This window comes from Toxorhynchites rutilus, chromosome 3, assembly GCF_029784135.1.
Source record: "Toxorhynchites rutilus septentrionalis strain SRP chromosome 3, ASM2978413v1, whole genome shotgun sequence".
Taxonomy (NCBI): domain Eukaryota; kingdom Metazoa; phylum Arthropoda; class Insecta; order Diptera; family Culicidae; genus Toxorhynchites; species Toxorhynchites rutilus.
Window position 1 is genome coordinate 207,761,755 of NC_073746.1, and position 19,812 is coordinate 207,781,566.

The 19,812-nt window shown below is 38.0% G+C and overlaps 1 protein-coding gene across 3 annotated transcripts in view; it reads right to left on the reverse strand.

Moving 5' to 3' along the window:
* LOC129779742 (neurobeachin-like protein 1) overlaps positions 1-19,812 on the reverse strand; it is a 230,308-nt gene that overhangs the window by 197,314 nt on the left and 13,182 nt on the right. Inside the window, exons 5-9 of one of the 3 annotated variants that reach the window (XM_055787399.1) lie at positions 9,425-9,505; positions 9,117-9,266; positions 8,778-9,053; positions 8,393-8,715; positions 7,648-8,335 (exon numbers count right to left, since the gene is read on the reverse strand). In XM_055787399.1, coding sequence (XP_055643374.1) covers positions 7,648-8,335; positions 8,393-8,715; positions 8,778-9,053; positions 9,117-9,266; positions 9,425-9,505 — 1,518 coding nt within the window. Of the gene's footprint in view, positions 1-7,647; positions 8,336-8,392; positions 8,716-8,777; positions 9,054-9,116; positions 9,319-9,424; positions 9,506-19,812 lie in introns of those variants that run through there. The other 2 variants (XM_055787401.1, XM_055787400.1) reach the window with 2 other exon arrangements.

The window sequence follows — 19,812 nt, forward strand, 5'->3', positions numbered from 1 at the left end:
ACAAACTGACGTCATGCCATGAAGCGCGGGAGACGAAAAATCCTTTCGCGTCTCGCAATTCACTCTCTGCAGCTCTTGCGCTCCACAGCTATGCAGCTCAACAGCTCAACAGCTCAACAGCTCAACAGCTCAACAGCTCTTCAGCTCAACAGCTTAGCAGCTCATCAGCTCAACAGTTCAACAGCTCATCAGCTCAACAGCTCATCAGCTCATCAGCTCAACAGCTCAACAGCTCATCAGCTCCAGCTCCGTAATGAGCTGATGAGCTGCGTTTTTGACGTGGGACTACGTCTAACCGGAATATATGGAGGGTAAAATGAAAACCTAAACACAGAACATGCAGGAAAAAATGAAAGATTTCGAATGCTTATAGCTCGAACATTTCGTACTGGATAGGAGAGATGTTTGCATCACTTGATAGGGAATATTTCTACGCATCTATCGCAACTAACAAAATGTTGTTTTTCATTAGATAAACAATTGAATAACTGTAAAATATTAGGCGTTATCTAAACGCCCTAACTGCATCGTTTTGATTGGCCCGATTTACGGTTTTCCTAACACAGCCATCAAAACCAAGCAGCCTTGGGGAAATCGGCATTGCAAATACATGAAAGTAGGGGGACTTTTGTTCTCATCGAAAAATGTTCCCTAACACAGACTTTAAAACCAAGCAGCGAAATCGGCATTGCAAACACACGAAAGAGCCTAGAGACGAGTGAACTGAAAAGTTTAAACCCTCATAAAGCCAAAAAGAAGAAGAAGAACACACGAAAGTAGGGGGAGCTTTTGTTCCCACCGAAATGTGTTCCCTGATAGAGATTTCTAAACCAAGGTGCCTGGAGAAATCGGTATTTCAAATTCATGCAAGTCGGGGGTATTTTTGTTCCGACTGGAATGTGTTTCCCTAACGCAGACTTCAAATCCATGGAGCGTGGGGAAATCCGCATTGCGAATTCATACAAATCGGGGGTATTTTTGTTCCGATTGAAATGTGTTTCCCTAACACAGACTTCAAAACCGAGGTTTCTGAGGAAATCGGCTCTGCAAATAAATGCAAACTGCGAGTACTTTTGTCCTCGCTTGCCTTTGTGCAGAGTGGAATATGTCTGTCCTAACATGATCTTCTAAACTTAGGAACCTGGGAAAATCGTGCAGACACTAGAAGCGAATGAACTTCCCAGTTTCAAGCAAGTTCGAGATTCGAGAAGTATGTACACTTTTGGGATATGCCTTCAGAGGGAAATGTAAAATAAAATAATCGTTTGATATTTTTTTTTTGTCTTCATTGGAAAGATTTTCAGCCTTAGGCTGGTTCATCAAACGTTTGATATTTCTTCCGTACATATATTTTGTTCTAGTCATCATACCAAACGTAAAAGGTCCGTCATTAAATTTACTTGTAACGAAGAACAATCAATCACAATAAATGAATTGACTTTACACGGCATTTGTTCATTTTTTTCACTCACAGAGCAAATATATTGAACTCAATTGAATTTGGAAACTGTTTCATTCAATCAAGAATTTAATCAATACAAACGAATGATTGCTAAGCTAAGGTAGTTACACGTCAACCTTGCGGTTATATCATAGATATAACCCACTCATTTTTTTGATTGCGAGCCGATCCGAAACCGTTCACTATGATGAAGCGATTCGAATGAACAGCTCATGAGCGGATGGCACATCTCTAGCTGAATCTATGTTTGAGTCATTTTGGTTATGAAGGAGGTAAAATTTGAAATTTTCAGAAAAACACGTGTGGGGTGTCTAAATATATGTTTTCAAACTTCCTGAACACGTTTTCAATATTCATTTTACCCAAAACCCAAAAGGGGGTGCAGGGGGATTTTAAAAAATCAAAAAACACGTGTGAGGTATCAAAATATTTATGGCATTTTTCGCAAAGTGGTCAGAAGTGGCCAGAAGTCGTAAGAGGAAAGTGTAGAGGGGACCTCAAGGAACACATTTTGTTATAAAAAAAAACTTTGGAGATATTTGGAGAACTTTTTGTAGGTCTACTTTTATATGAATTCTATGTCGAAAATGTACTTACTTTCAAACACTCATTTCACAGCTTCAAAAATTATTTAACTAAAAACGGAATACAAATTCGAAATCAACATAAAATTCTCTATTCAGAACACCATCCTTTATCTTTTAACGTATTTTGAGGCACTTGTGCAAAATTTGAAAAACATGCGTGTTTATCTCTACACTGATTCACTGCATCAAACACTACGTAGCCATGTCGTTATCGCAACGAAAATCGTAACGGACACTGTTGCCATATGTGATATCAGATGTATTGAAGGTTATAAAACAAAACTAGACCATTCATTCGGTCAGGCATTGTTGTTCATTTTTCTTTTTAATGCCACCTAGAATTTCTGAGGGACCACTGTGAGGCAGGCGGATGAGTCGTTTGATCCGACCGGTAGGATGTCTAATGTCTAATGTTGAAATCCACGGCGTTTCGGCACGTGGAAGTTGACCGTTGCTCGGCGTTTGCCCTCTTTGGCGTATATCGTCAGCGTCCGAAAACTAGTCTATTATTTCTGTCACTCATCCCGAAATCGAATCCCCGTGAGTGTACCTGAACTCCTGGAAGCGATATTTCCCTGCTGTCACTGCCATGAAAGTCTGTTGCCGAGCTCGCTGCAGTTCGGAAATTGTCCCTGATACCATTTTCCGCTCGAACAGCTGGGAATCGTCAATCATTCGACCTAAACCAGATTTGTTTCGCCAACGTGGGGAGGTTACAGCGTGACACCCGTGCAAAATAGTGTTACTAAACACAGTAAAGTTTTTCCACCCTACCGCAGGATTTTGCAAGAAAACACGCCGTCGTGGATACGATCGCCGAATCGACGAGAAAGTCGAAGGGGGTTTCTTGTTGTAAATTAGTGCCAAGCAGTGATGGCATTTTCACTGAAATGATACACCCGCGCGCGAGTTTCATGCCTAAACTGAGGATACAGTCATCTCCTACCAAAGAGACACCATGCCTGCGAGAGTAAAATAGAGTCATTTTCCGATGCAAGTAAAGAGCACGCTTGAAGAACATGTTCTAACATGTAACATCCAACAACCTCGCGTGGGCAGAATGAGAACAACGGAGAATGAGAACAGCGAGAGACAACCAACACAACTACAGGAGCGATGCTAATTGGTAGGCGCAAATACTGCGCAATTGAAATACGAGCGCATAGTTTGCGATGCAGTATTTTTCCTAAATGAGCACAATCCCTTTAGAGACTATAATTCAAAAGTGTGAAATTTATTCCGTTGGCACAACACCAACAATGCCCTTTTCCCTTTCACCGGCAAAAACATAAAGAGTCTTATGGTAATAATTTCAACATTTCTCATCGTCAATTACTTCCTCTGGGGGTACGTGAAGGACCGTTGCTATGTCAATAAGCCACAAAATTTGGAGAAACTTAAAGAAGGATTTTCAACAGCATCGAAGTCCTAATGTTAAAGTTGTGCATGAAGATTTTTTTCACCGTTTAAAACGCGTTATCAAAAAAAGGGGTGGTCACATCGAATATGCCCTAAAATAAGCTTTATTTTCGTTTTTTTAAAAATAAAAATCGGTTCACTTTTGTAGAAGTTATTAAAATTTGTTGCGTGTGCGTTTAATATGAAAGACCCTGTATCTGACTCTAAAGTTGCTGTTGATTTTGATGATTTTATTAGAAGTTATTAACTGATATCTAATGGAGGCAACCATGGTTTGAGGCATGGCTTTTCAAGTAAATCGTGGTACAAATGGGCAATAATACAAGCATTTATTTTTTTTCAAAATACAGTACAAATTGATAAAAAGACGGGACGATGAAAAAAGGTCGAAAATACGGTACTGTCACGTTAAAAACGGTACATTTGGTTAGCCTAGAGTTTGTGCGCTCTCCTTCCACACTCTAGCGCGACCGAGTGTTGAGTGAAAAAAAAACTTATCTTCCATCATTTCGCGCTCGCACTTATCCAGAACAATGGTGATTAGCGCTCTCGTTGAGGATTACGGAGAAGGTGGTTGAATTTAAGTTTCTCTTCGATACACAAAGGATTTGAACATCACTGGTTCCAAGTTCAAAGCCATAAGTGAGGCGGCTGTTGATGATCGCTTTGGCCACACGTAGACGTATCTTCGTGTAGTTGCTCCACAGCTAAGTTTGTGGTCGACCAACACTCCAAGGATCTTACGATTAAGTCTTGCGTTTTAAGGCGTGGTATTACAGTCATTGTTCAACTCCACCCAAACTCCTTTTACGTAAACTGTATTCCGATGGGTGGTGGGTGGACGAACACTCGTGTGATTGGGTATGAGGGTATAACTCACGATTCGAATGATGAACAATTTCGACACTGCGGCACAAACTACGTTTATTTTCTAATAAATATTTACATTTTATTCTATAATATATAATATAACAAAAACTCTACAATAACATGGATGACAACTTAACTGGACTGACTGGACAATCTTTTCCTTCTCATCTGCCTCTCTATTGCTTCTGTTTTTTTCCACAACAAAACAAAAAGAACAAAACTAAACTACTCACATACATACAAGGCACTCACAGTCGCTACCAATTGTGAAGACTCTTCGTTCTCGGGATACTTCAATTGCGTTGTGACTCTTTAGCACATTTAAGTACTCAGACTGGTTATAATATCAGTGACGTAGTGCTGGGTGGATGATAGCTTTCCAACAGTCATACAGTTTTATATTCTATTACGCCAATCTATTAAGCCAATTTGTGTTTTGGGACAGAAGGGTGTTCAGACGTCTGTATGCCAACCTCTTCAGGCTCTTGGATGTACATGAGGATGAGAAATTTGGCCGGTAGCCTCTAAAGGTGTTGCTGTAGGCCGATCTTGAGTATAAGTATTACAATGCTATGTTTCTAATCCACATGGAACTCATCCTTTGACTATAGGTCGTTGAAGATGTTGAAAAGAGTAGACAAGTGGACTCTTGAATTCATTTCTGGAGATTGAGGACAATCCCGCAAAATATTCTCCGAGCGTGTTTGCTGTATCCATCGGATCGTTGTGGCACACACTTGCCAAATGGAGTTGTGGGGTCTCCTCTTCTCATTTAGTGCGTTGACCCGGATAATGATCGCTTCCATGTAAATCGTCGGCTTTGTTCCATCTCAGCCTGCCCACCAAGTTGAGGCTGATTATCGAAACATCGAAAATGTCCGTGCCGTCCTCCAAGAGATTGACGATAATATTCTCCCTAACGTCTGGTGTTTGTATTCCCCCGTTGCGGTAGTGAGTGTTGTAGTACCAGCAAGATTTTTAGCGTCATTTAGCGCTTCAAGTTCCTTCTGTCCCAATTTCGGGAAGCTGCAATACGACAGATAGATACAGGCGAGCTGCTATTATCGGTAGGCTGGTTTTCGCAGAAAGAGAGTGACTTTTTGACATTCGTTGATGTTACTCGATTTATCTCTTGGAGTATAATGATCAACGAAAACAGCTCTCGATCAAGGATCTCCAAATCTCCCTGGTTATTATACAGCTCATTGATGTTTTACTGTAGGTCAAAGTTTGTGTTTTGTTGGTGGGCGACCCAATTCCGGTGAAACTCCATCGATAACGACAGATTGGGAGGGCTTGCCATCCAGAGGCTGCAGAGTAGAAGTGATGATATTGATTGGGGAGTTTGAAACAATGCTGTGTGCAAAGGTAATAGCGAATTCGTTTTTGTTCAGTTTCAACCTCTGTGCCGCACTAACTGCTGTCAAAACGTTTTTTTATTCAGTCAGTTTCGCACTCAGTGTCGCACTGGTTCGCCCCGAAAGCTGTTAGTTTCGCACTGAGATGTTTCACGGGTTGGCACTCGGGTTCACCAATACAACTATACCGTGGTATTGTGTTCCGAGTATATTTTGGAAAATCTAAAAATAAAAACTATGAAGATGAAAAACCTGCTGCTTTTGCTTTTGTATTATTGGAATCGTAATTCAATTCGGATTCTGATTTTGAAAGTATATTCGAGCAGTTGGCATTAAGCTACGTGTGCTTTCATTGGGAGGCGAAAATAATGATTGATATTCAGGTGGAATAAACCTGCTTTCAAAATCAAAATTATGAATGAAAATTTACTTTAACGTATCGAATATTTATTTCATGTAATGAAATAAGAGGTTTTTTTTCGATATCACAGAAACATGTTGAACGAAAACTGTGGCTAATGATGATTTTATATTATAATAGTAATTATTTGTGGAAAAACCAGGAAATGCATCGACAAATGGTTAAGTAAGTGTCAGAACTACATGTTTTAAGTAATAAAACAATATGAAGTGAAAACATTCATTCAAACTTTTATATTTTTACACTGCACTTGGCCCTGCTGATCTGATAGAGAATAATTTACCTCCCAAGCATTAATATCGCCATTAGACGTCGACACTGTACATTTATCGTCGCGAATATAAACAAATCAGACTATATAACGCACACCAACAAAACACCGCATTCGTGAAACTGAAAACGTTTTTTTATTACAGAGTCAGTTTGGCACTGACTCAGTTTTAAAAACGAGTTCGCTATAAGATACTGCTGCTTCGATGAATGATGGTGCGGTAGTTCGACGATTTCGGTTGGACTTTAGCGTTGGCGGAGCCCCAACTATAACTACCGAAGAGTTGATGGGTGATGGGTTGGCAGGCTACGGGTGAGTTTTAAATTGGTCCAGTTATTATTGTGTTCGACGATCCCTGCCGTTAGTCGGTAGGGAGTATGGAGAGCATGATCGCAGATTGAGGGGTATATGGAGGATTGTATTCCGGACACAAAAGGGAGACAAGGCTGGAATGTGCGGGATTACATCGGCAGCAAAACGAGGGATGCTGGCATTTGGGATCTGCGTCGGAATCGCGTAATTTAAAGAACAATTCCCACATAACGATAATTACATTGACATTAATGGATTGGATCCATTGTAGTGCATGCACTTTGTTTTGGTATGACCGAAGGACCAGCATTTGAAACACTGTATGAGCGACGGATAATACATCCCCGTTATGGCACGCAGCCAGCCAAAACAGATGAATTCAGGTACACATGTGCCATTCACTGTCAGAATTAAAGAAGGAGTATTTTCTATCGTGTTTGGATCGGTTCGCTGCTTGAGCCTTCTAGCCGCTGACATTTTTTTTGAGGCGATCTACAAGTTCGTCCTTTAACATATTGTCTGTTCGCAGCTGACAACTAACTTGGTGCTGTTTAAGTGTTTGTGATAGGTGACCCTAACATTTACAACATCAGATAGTTGTGTCAACTGCATCAATCAGCTTCGTTGCTCTTTGGGAAGGAAAGAGCGGAAAGAAGCGCCAACGTCAATAAGATAACATAATTAGCTCACTCTGCTTACCACTCGAATCTATATATACTAGAATCATTCGAATCTATATTTACTAGAATCATTAGAATCATACTAATCATTCGGTGGTTTTTACCAACTTCATGGCCCCACACCCTGGGTGCGGTGCCGGAGACACACAGCATGCAGCGACCTAGCGGCTAGTCAATCACTGCCAGACATCACTTGAATGTTTTTGTGCCAAAACCAGCTCAGAAATAAAAAAAAACTCAAAAAAAAATATATTAATAGAAACATACCTCTGCGAACGCCGGATACTTCATCGTTGATCCCATTTTTTGTACCGAATCTATGTACACATTAATTTGATGATACGAGAACAATCTTTTCGGTGGAATAACATTAACGGTAATCGAGTGCCACCGACCGTCCAGTAGATGTGTTGATTGTGCAGTGGCCGTGAAAAAATCCTTCTTCGTAATGACACTGACGACGAAGTTGCCATTTTTTTGGATGAAAAATTCATACCCCGTTCCGAATGTTGTAGTCAAGCTGAACAAATGCCTGCGATAGTTTTGTAGATTTAGCTCATCGTCCGCGTTCAATTGCTCGACATCTTTGTCAAGACGAACCCATACGTGGAATACGAATCCATGCGTTGTGTCCCATTTACGGATATCAGGAATCGTAATACCATTGGTATTATTTTGTATGTCGAAGTATTCCTTAGGAGTAACTCCGAGCGACAGACGGTATTGCGACACCCTCAGAATAAGATCTATTAAATGTTTGCTATACTCAAAGTTGACCTCTACTCTAAGCAATCGAAATAGACACTTCAATTCAGTTGGATGTATGCTGTGCTTTGCAAGTTCTTCTATCAAGCTCAGCAAATGAAGGATGCACTTCACTGATAACCGACTGCTATCATCCAAACAATTATCCACAATGTTCTTGATCATTCGTTGTTCACAAATCAGATGTTTGCTGTAATGTAGAAAAAATAAGACTTTGTTAAAAGAAAAATGTACAATCTCCACGAACCTCTGCAATCCAGTTGAACACTTTTTTAGCAGCTCATCACTCAAATAAATTTGTTCCTGATCACCCATAGTCGGGATCCATTCAATCAGCTTGCTAACAATCTGAGCATTAAGATTGTGATTATCGCTTTCATCAAATGCAAAATACAAACAATCGCAGATCAAACCATGTGATGGTCGACCCAATGATTTCAAACCCCTGAACAAAATATTGATAGTGTTGGTATAAATCAGATTGTAGTGTATTTTCTCGGAGCTGCTGCAAAGCTTTCGTAAGCTTCTCACTACAGTTGAGGCCAGAGATTGTTGCTCAATGTTCCATGACTGCTGGAATGAAGGGCAGAATGATTACAACAGCAAATAGCGAAATAATATTTTTTAATAACCTTCACACTTTCCGGAATTTGTACCAAAATGGGCAAAAATTTAGCCTCAAATATGGCATTACACAATATCTGTTTGTTAACATGATCTGGCAGGAAGTGTTCGATTGTTCCGATAATCGCGTTGAGAGCATTAATGTCAATGTAGTTATCGTCCTCATTGTGGGTCAACTCGAAGCTATCCTCTGGCGGCTTTTCTTTTAGGAAATGTTTTGTGTCTAGCAAGGTGTGAACGGCTCCCATGTAGAGTTGAAACATGGTAAGTAGATCAATTTGACGCTGGGTATGGATGAAAAAATAATGAGCATAGAAAGATCATCATGGGATCTAATACTTAACTACCTGTTCTGGACTAGATTTCTGCAGTGTGATTGTCATCAGAGTGAAGCATTGTAGTACGAGTTTCCGCAAACTCGAATCGCTTTCCCACTGTGAAATAATATCTACCACGACGTTAACCGTGGCAGGACTGATGGCACGCAATCCGTTGTGCTGTATAAAAATGTTGGTCATTAATATTGTACACAATTTCTATACAGCAAAACTAAAACAAAAGCGGGTTAGAATGTGTAATGTAAATGAAACCTATTAAATTACATACAACGCATGACATTTCTATGCTAAATAATCCTATGATACCAACAACTCACCGTGTTTGAATTTCCTTCACCAGATGCATTGCTTACATGATACGGGTTAATATCTTGCGTCGATACATTTATTAAAGCAACCTAGAATCGAACAGTTAACTGTTAACAACACAAATTGAAAGCAATCGGCATTGTTATTATGTTTTTTGCGATATTAGGCAGTATGTTATCTTAATGAATACAAACAACAGCACGTATCATATAATTTGGAAAGATCAAGCACACTGTCGTGCTTCTCCCGCGCACACTCGCTCAATTTTTTCTTTTCTTGCTCATTCTGCAACACAATGATGGTGTATAGCAGGGATGGCCAAACGGTAGTCCGCGGTCTACCGGTCGCCCGCGTAGGTATTCCTAGGCGCCCGCCAGCTGGTCTAGGATAGTGTCACCTCCAAACGCCATGGATTAAGTATCCTTCCACTTTGTGTCGTGATCATTTCATAAGGTGTTTATGCTAACCTCAATAACACATATTAGTTGGAAGAATACACCCAAAGTTAATTTTTAGCACATGTTATGGCATCCCAATTTATTACATTAAATGAACTGAAAAATAACAGAAAATGTTGTACTCCCCAATACATGTACACTGGAGTCGCTTTTTACGCGGGGGATACGTGCCGCGTAAACAAAAACCGCGTACATTCCAAAATCCGCGTAAAAAAAACCGCGTAAATTCCAAAATCCGCGTAAAAATAAACTGGGTAATTTTAAAAATCCGTGTAAAAATCTAACAAACAGTGAATTAGTAGATTAAATTCCAACCCATACTCTAACAACAGATTACCTAAATTTTTTTGCATACTATCTGTATCTTCTTTCAATTCTCAGCTACTAATCAGTGATACAATACAAACTTATTTCGTGAAATGTCACATCAATTAGCATATTCAATTTTTACGCGGATAATGCGAGCCGCTTTGAAAAAAACCGCGTAATTTCCGAAATCCGCGTAAATTCCTAAATCCGCGTAAATTCCAAAAACCGCGAAAAAAAAGCCGCGTAAAATAAAACCGCGTAAAAAGCGACTGCAGTGTATATCATTGGTATAATATATATGCTAGAGCCAATATGAGCGAGCGAAACAGGAGACACATTTAAATGAAAGCTTTTCGTATAAACGGCCCAGACAGAGAAAGATATATTCTCGTTCATGTTCTTCTTTATCCTCTTAGAAAACACTTTCCAACTTCATGTTATGATGTGTAATATTATCACCCTCCATAACAGCGCTGGCAGCCATATGGATAGCGTGGTCGTGTGAAATAGCTTTGCATTCCAGCCGGCCTTTGTTCGACCCCCATTGACATCGTATGGACTTTTTTTGGGCACAATCAAATTAAATGAGAAAAGAAAACAGAAAGAGATGTCTGCTCGCATACATACAAACCATTTTTAAACTTCTTCTTTCTTTCTTTGTTTTTAAGAGGCTTTAAACTTTGCAGTTCATTCGCCTCTATTTTTTAAACTTTCAAAACAGTTCATTATTTGCGCATTTGACTCTCCAGCACACGAAATGGCATCATTTCTGCCAAAGATTAAATGATTTCTGCCAACGCTAGTTTGGGTGTAGATATTTCCTCGTTAAAGTTTCCGTTTTAATATTTTCATTCAGATTGTTAGTTGTTTAACATTAACACATCCAGTTGTTCGACCATAACTTGTGATTAAGCAAAAAATTATCACTAGGAACAATTTATTTTATATAATTTTTTTATAATTAATGTTAGCTAAATTTTTGTTTGGCGTGATAGTTATAGGGATCGAATCGATCGATTTCGATTCAATTTACATAATAGGTGTATGTAATTTACATTTACATAATATTTACGATAGATACTTTCATGAGGGAAGATAGTGAGTTCAAATTTATTCTGGCTGTAGTTCAACTCTTACATTATAAGAATGAAATTCTTTTTCAGTCATATGACTACCACGGGCCCGTTTACAGCGATCGATCATTTGAACCCAATTTTCCAGTACTCGACGACATTTCGACCGGAATGTTGAATTTTACGTTGGATGTTGTATCTGAGCTCTTCTAAAGTTGCTGGTTTGTTGACCAGTGACTCGACATAGATCCATAAAAAGAAATCTAATGGCGTCAAATCGCATATGAACGAGGCAGCCAATCGACAGGTCTATTTCTCGTAATAACACATTACCAAACCTACTTTTGAATACATCCATTGTAACGTGTGCTGTGTGGCAAGTGCGTCTTGTCTTGTTTGAACCACATATCATCGATGTTAAGATCTTCCAATTCTGGTCGAAAACAGATTTCCAACATGTCGCGATAGCGCTCTCCACATGACGATCGTTCTCATCGATGAAGAAATACGACCAAATCACTTCCTCAGCATTAAAACAACACCAAACAGTATTTTTTTGCGGATGCGATGTTGTTTCTTGAAGCACAAATAGGTTTACATCTGACCAATAACGCATATTTTGTTTGGTGACCATTGTTGGTCGTTTAGCCAGAAACAAGCCTCATCGCTGAAGATGATGTTGTGATAGAAATCATAATTTTTTTCAAGAATCGCCAGAGCTCAATCGGAGAAGTTCCGTTGCTTCATATGGTCAAGTGGCTTTAGTTCTTGAGTCAATTTGATCTTGTAAGAATGTAGTCCAAGAACTTTTCGCAAAATACGCCACAATGAAGTTTGACAGATGTCCAGTTCTTGAAAACGCCGTGCAATTGACTGATTTGGGTAATTTCGGATTGATTCACTACTTGCGGCCGCGATATTTTCGTTGCTTCGTGCGAAGCGGTCACTCAACTATGCGCAGGCTGTCGACTGGGACGATTATTACGGCCGAAAATTGTAGTAAGCATTCTTAAAGTTACAACCATTGACTCCGAATTTCGGTAGTAATTTTTAACAATTATTAGGCATTGCCCGTTCGTGTACTTCACCTAGTTTTTTTTTTATCCAAACAGTTTATTTTATTAGGCTCATTTAGCAATTCAGCTGTAACAGAGCCGAATTCATTCGTGTACATTTTTTATCTTAAGATAACTTTTGTTGTATATTACACTGTTACCATTTTGAGTACTTAACCTAGTTGAAAATGTTTTGACTAACGTTTTGACATTGACAGATCATTAAAATATTTTAAGGGTTCGTTCACACGAAGACACAAAACTGTCAAGTCGCTAACCCTTTACCTCTAGGTAATTGAGGAATATAATAATCATCTCGGGTCTATTTTTATGGAAAATAATTGCTTTATATGTTCATAAATGACGATTTTCTTAAAATAAACAACGATTTTGATTGATGAAACTTTACAGAAAATAAAGTAATACTTATCAATTACTAAAATTTGGGTTTTTTTCATTTAATTATATTTGCATTTGAAAGATTAGTCGCCCGTAATGTCCAAAAGTTTGGCCACCCCTGGTTTATAAGGAAGCTCTGGATAGCTATCGCCTTCACAGGGACCCGCAACAATTTTCTATGTACAGGGTAACTTCGATATAACGTACATTTCACTTTCAAAATTGTACATTATAATAAAGAACTCAGGAACATAGTTCATCTTTCTTTTTTGTGTTGTTATTTGGGTAAGGTAAATAAATTATGATGCAAAAGTTCAAGTAGAAGATGAAGCCAACTTTTATCACGTTTCTCTTCATGTTGCTGATTCATTTAGAATCAGGAATCACAAAACCTGTTGAACTTCGGGATTGGTTAAAGGTACAGAAATGTGTTTGCATCAAAACATAGATAATTTCTTATTCTTTCAGAAAAACATTGTAAACATTATATCTTTACAGTTTTGATGAATTTTGGTATTTTTCTTCGGATATCCTCCATCAAAGTTTGGACTCTTCAATTCTAACATTTCGAGGTCAATGATAGACCGTGATTTAGCATATCGTACATGGAAGAGATCAATGCGTGTAGAAGATCATACCATGTTCAAACACTTAAGGAATAGAGTAACAAAACTAATAAATGATGCTAAGAAAAAATATTTCAATGAAAAATTTGCAAATACGACTTCAAGTAAAGACGTTTGGATTCGCCTTCGTGCGCTAGGATTTAAAAATACATCCTTTGGAGGATCTAGCAATTTCAGTGCCGATGAAATTAATCAGTTTTTTGTGAGCAATTTCACGCAAAATGATCTATCTCGTGGAAGTATTGGCTCCGTACCACAAGTTTTCAACTTCACTGATATCGAGGAGTGTCATGTCATAAATGCCATTCATGGTATTAAATCCAATGCAACTGGCCTGGATGGAATTCCAATCAAATATATAAAAATAATACTCCCTCTCATAATTAAACCGATAACATACATGTTCAATCTTATAATCAGAACAAAATCGTATCCTACGGCATGGAAAACTGCGAAAATTATTCCAATCAAGAAAAAATCATCAAACAATTCTATGAGCAATCTTCGTCCAGTGAGCATATTAAGTTCACTATCAAAGGCTTTGGAATCAATAATGAAATCCCAAATTTGTAGTTACGAAGCGGACAATGGTATATTGTATGAATATCAGTCTGGCTATCGCAAGGCTCATAGCACCAAAACTGCAATGCTTAAAATTTGCGACGATATTGGGATGGTATTAGATAAAGGAGGTTCAGTTGTTTTGATTTTGCTTGACTTCTCAAAGGCATTTGATACACTTTCGCATGGTATGTTATGTCATAAGCTATCGCATCAATTCGGTTTTCGCAGGGATTCAATGCAACTAATCCAGTCATACCTAACTGGAAGATATCAGAGGGTTTTTCACGATAATGTTCTATCAGACTCTCTACACGTTAGCTCCGGTGTTCCTCAGGGTTCTGTTTTGGGACCCGTACTTTTCTCGTTATATATAAATGATCTTCCTTGTAAACTCATTGGGTGCAAAATCCATATTTTTGCAGACGACGTTCAAATATACTTTGATTGCACCGGAATGTCACAGGAAGAATCAGCGGATCTTATAAATAGAAATTTGAGGAACATTGCAGCATGGGCTGAGCAAAATTCGCTATCTTTAAATGCTGATAAGACTCAATCAATTTATATCAATCGTAATGGCAGAAGGTTTGAACCTCTTCTTTTCATTAAAGATAGACGCATTGAATTTTTCGACAATGTAACTAGTCTTGGCGTAAAAATTCAAAATAACCTGGAATGGGATGCGTTTATTTTGAAGCAATGCGGACAAATTTATGGATGCCTAAGATCCCTAGGTTTGAAAACCAAGTTTTTAAATTTGTCAACTAAGCTCACATTATTTAAAAGTTTGATTTACCCACATTTTTTATCCTGCGATTTCATACTCTCCCAAGCTTCTGCATATGCCCGAGGTCGTTTGAAAGTTGCACTGAACTGCTGTATAAGATATGTTTATAATCTCAACCGGTATTCAAACGTGACTCATTTACAACACACTTTACTAGGCTGCTCATTTGAAAAATTTACCAAAATGAGGACTGTTCATTTAATATATCGACTAATAAAAACACAACAACCAACTTACTTATTCAACAAACTTGTTCCTCTGAGATCGCAAAGAGGGAAAAAATTCGCTATTCAACGATGCAGAACGTCACATTACTCGGATTCGATTTTTGTAAGAGGTATTAGTTATTGGAATGCTTTACCGCATGAGCTACAAACAATGACTTCAATTAAGAGTTTTAATAGAGGTTGTTTAGAGCATTTTTGCCAGTGAATAAGAAATGTTTTTGTCAGTCAATTAGGGATGTTTTTGAGAATGACGCACTTCATTAATCACCATATTGTATCTTGAACATAAAAGACAAATGTCTTAAGTTTGTGAGAATAAACAATAACAATAACAATAACAATAACAAAGTTTGGACTCTCTATTGGTCAACCTAAGCGGCTTCACAAGCGCTTCACAATTACCCAATATTTTTCGATTGAGCAGAATTGCGGCGAATTTGGGGGAATGAGACTGAAGAACACTGAAGAACCCCTCGACTGTAGTGGCAGCTCACCAAATTTGGCCAAAACATCAAATTAAATTTCCTGGGAACGTCTCCTCTAGCAGTGCCCTTCTAGAATTTCAGGCCTGGTAGCTGTCCAAAATCCATTTTCACGTACACTTCGTCATCCATCAACAGGCATCCTTCGTGCTTCGTGAAAACCTTGTTGTACGACTTTCGAGCCCGTCTTTTGGTCATCAGATTTTGCTTCAGTGTCCTATTTGTTTGCTTGCAGGCACAGGAATTACATTAACCTTCTCGAATATAGATTCTCCGGATATGAACTTTGGGTAGAGTTGTGTTTGTGGCGACGTCGTATTCCGAGAGTTTGCGTTAATTATCTCAATATCTTCATCCTCAACTTCCGATCGTATGTTTCACTAAGACCCGTCCTCCATCAGTACACCACTTGCACGTTTATGAAAACGAGTCAGTACATCATGCACTTTCGAATTAGCCACCTCCAGATGATTTGAGTACCTGACCACGCCGGATTTCTAATGTAGGTGTCCAAATTCAAATTTCTTCTCTCGGCGTCCATCCTGCACAAGAAAACGGATCAACGTGAAATATTGACCGCCGAAAGATACAGGATTTCCAAACATTTTGCTGTCAAATTATTTGAAACTAGCTGACCCGGCAAACCCGCCCAAAATTTGTTTTTTGTTATCAATACCTTCAAACATTCACGTTTTCTTACTATTATATGGTTTCATGGGTCCAATCGTAGAACTGTTCATTGATTGATCTTCTAATCGACCCCGTTGAATTTACCTTTTACTGTAAAATTCCTAGTATTTCTAACAAGACTCATCATTATAATATCAGATTATTTTCAGACACAATTCTCGTTCAAGATTTTTCAACCACTTGCAAATAACATGTTTCTCCGTTACATGGAATGAATGTTTTATACAGGAAATATGATAGAATAAAGACAGCCCTAAATCGAACAATTCCTTCCTCGAGTTTTGCTCTTTTCAACACATTCGGCGATACTTTTTTATTGGTATAGATAGAAGAAGATATAGGAGTGCGTTTCATCACATTAAAATCCATTTCCAGTTTCGAACAAAGATCAATTTCACCCTCCCAGAGGAGGGAGGGGTGTCACATCATCATAGAAACATTTCTCATACCCAAAAACCCTCACATCCCAAATTGTGCTTGATTAGTTCTCGAGTTTTGCAGTAGTTTGTGTTTCGTTTGTATGGCAGCCCCCCTTAAGCCTGGTTTAGAGTTCCCGTGAACGTGAACTTGAACAGGTGGTGGAATAGTACGATCATTTCACGGTGAACTACATTGCGAACAAACAACTAAAAAAATCGTGGTGAATAGAATGATTTTGTTCACGTTCACGTTCATATTAAAGGTTCGGCAGTAAACGTGAAGTAAATAAACATCGATCTTCAATAAAGTAATTCGGATAAAATTAACAGTTGTTCACGAATCAACCCGAAGCAACGAAGTTTTTCAACCCACGCAATGATCCGATTGATTGAAATTGCATCCATATCAAAATTTTCATTGAAAACATGAGAATTGCTAAACATATCCTTTTAAGTTCACGGTGAAATAATTTTCAGAATGCCTTGGTACATTCGAACGTGAACATGAACGGGGAAATATTTTGAAGTCTATATTCACCACTGTTTTCACGTTCACGTTCACCGAAGTCGGTGAACTATGGTGAGTTCACCAACATCTCGATTCCACGGTGGAAATTCAGAATCGTTGTGAAATATTGAATTAATCCACTTTTATCAATATGAATTGTGTTTAAGCATGTTTTTCAACTAGAAAATGTTTCTTCCTATCGTTTCAAGATGTTTTCCTCGCGTTTTATATATGGACTGATGAATTATTAACAAAAAAGTGTTTGTCCGCGTTCAAGTTCACGGGAACTCTAAACCTACCTTTAGAGAGGGGGGAGGAGTGTATTCACCATAGAAACGTTTCGTGCCCCGTAAAACCTTCACATGCCAAATTTGGCTCCATTTGCTTGATTAGTTTTCGAGACGAATACAACAAAATACAGGAGGCTAAAATCGGACCATCCCTTCTTCGGGTTTTCCGCTTACCAACAGATTTAGCCTTACATTTTTATTTATATAGATACGGCTACTACGATCGCTGGTATAAAATGAACTGGAATTCCGGCCATATTGCAAAGCATGTAAAGCAAAAATGCAAGTTTCATGTGAAAGCCCTGGTTATGTGCTATGGTTTCAGACATAAGATACTATTCCGAAAATATTTTTTACACATTAAAAATGGGTACTTTATATCGATATATAATCTACGTTATATCGAATACCGTTATATCGAGGGTACGTTATATCGAAGTTCCCCTCTACTCCCCTCTACTGGAATATATGGGGGTGAAACGAAAATCTAAACTCTGAACAAGTAGGAATGAAAGGTTTCAAATGCTTCGAAACTTCTTAATAGATCGCAAAGATGTTTGTAGTGATAAAAAATATTTTTACGCATCAATCATAATGATGTGTTTTTCGTGAGATAAACAATTGAGTAATGGTGGAATTTCAAGCATTATCCAAACGCGTTTTGATTGCTTCAATCTGTGCTCCTCAAATGGTACCGACCAAAAGGAGCAACCAGAGTAACAGCGAAATACGGTTTCCCCAACACAGACTTGAAAACCAAGGGAAAATCGACATTGTAAACACATGCAAGCCAGTGGCACTTCTGTTGCATATATGCAGGGTTGCCAACTATAATTATCAAAAATCAGGACGGATGAAAATAAAAGTATAGTAAGTATAGTAAGATGGGCACAACTTTCCATGTTTTTCTTTGAAAAATTACTAATAATATTCAATATACATTATTAAATATTCAAAATTACATTTGGTGATGATGATGGTCCCGCCTCCTTCCCCTACAGAGATTTGAGCAAGACGAGTTATCTAAAAGATAATTTAGTTATTTTTTTCAGCATTGAAATCAGTTAGGCAAACAAAAAAAACAACGAACTGATTTTATTTACAGATATAATTTAAAAAAATTGCAATGTCAAATGACAAGCCAATACTCAGTCATGTCCGCAACATAGCCGATACGGTCCCGACAAGGCCCTTGCAGCCGAGTGATCCACCAGAGCACAAGCCCAACTGCCAGCCTTGTATTGGATTGACTATGAATATCCTCATCCAGAGAAATCGAGAAAATTTCCTTAACGAAAAATTTCTAGACCGGCACTTAGAAAACTTTCAATTTAATATCCTTTATATCTGTGTTACGCGCGCGACGCTCAAACTTATGTAGACTACTTTAATTTTTTTTTAACTAATATAATATAAAACAACAAAATAAAAATAAAAATAGTCCATCATCACCAGGATCATGACGGACATAATAGAGAGGACATAAATACAAATTTAAAAAAAAGATAATTTAAAAAATTAAGTTTGCAAAATATAATCCGTTCAAAAAAAACTTCGTCAGGTTAATTGAAAATATTAAAAACAAACTGCAAAAAAAAAATCCCACATTAAATTATCCGTTCGTATAAAACTTCGACAGTAACAATCTTCGTCATAAAATTTCAAAATATATCGATCGGCTGTTAATGAAACACAGCTTTCACGTGTGAAATACAGTGCCTCTTAAATTATGTAAGTGTTGTTGCACGTTTAATATGTCTTGGCATCGAGTTGAACACATTTATACCTTTGAAATACAACGAATTTTGTGAAGCACATGTCAAGAAATTGGCTGTTCTCAATTCATTCGCGTTTCTTGTGTTATAACTGTGAAAGTCACTTCCTCTTTCAACTCGATCACACAAATATCGAGGCAGCAAACCTTTAACTACTTTGAAAATGAACACCATAGTTAAATAAACAATCCTTTGCTTCACGGATAACCATTGCAGAGCGTCAAACATTAAAGATGAGGAAGTGAATCTGTTACATTTTAGTATCAACCGCATTATTTTATTTTGCAAATGCTGTAATCTCGATATTTGTGCTTCATTGGCCAGAAATAAAATGGAAAAGCAAAAGTCTAAATGAGGAGAGATGATTGATTTGTATAGCTGTATTTTGCTGCAAATAGTTAAATCGTTTTTCAATCGGCATAAGATTCCATACTTCTTGGCAATTTTCTTGATGACATTGTCAATGTGAGTGTTGAACTTGAGTTTGTCATCAATAATCACGCCAAGATATTTAATTTCCCGAACGCGATCAATAGTCTCATCATCAATAACAATAGAGACGTTTTCATTTGAACGATTTCGCGAGATTACCATGTATTTCGTTTTACTTATGTTCAATTTTAATTGCTTATACTTCAACCATCTACTTAAAGAATGCAAATCTCCATTTAAATGTGACGCGACCTGGTTTAAATCATTAGCTGCAATGAATAATACAGTATCATCTGCAAAAA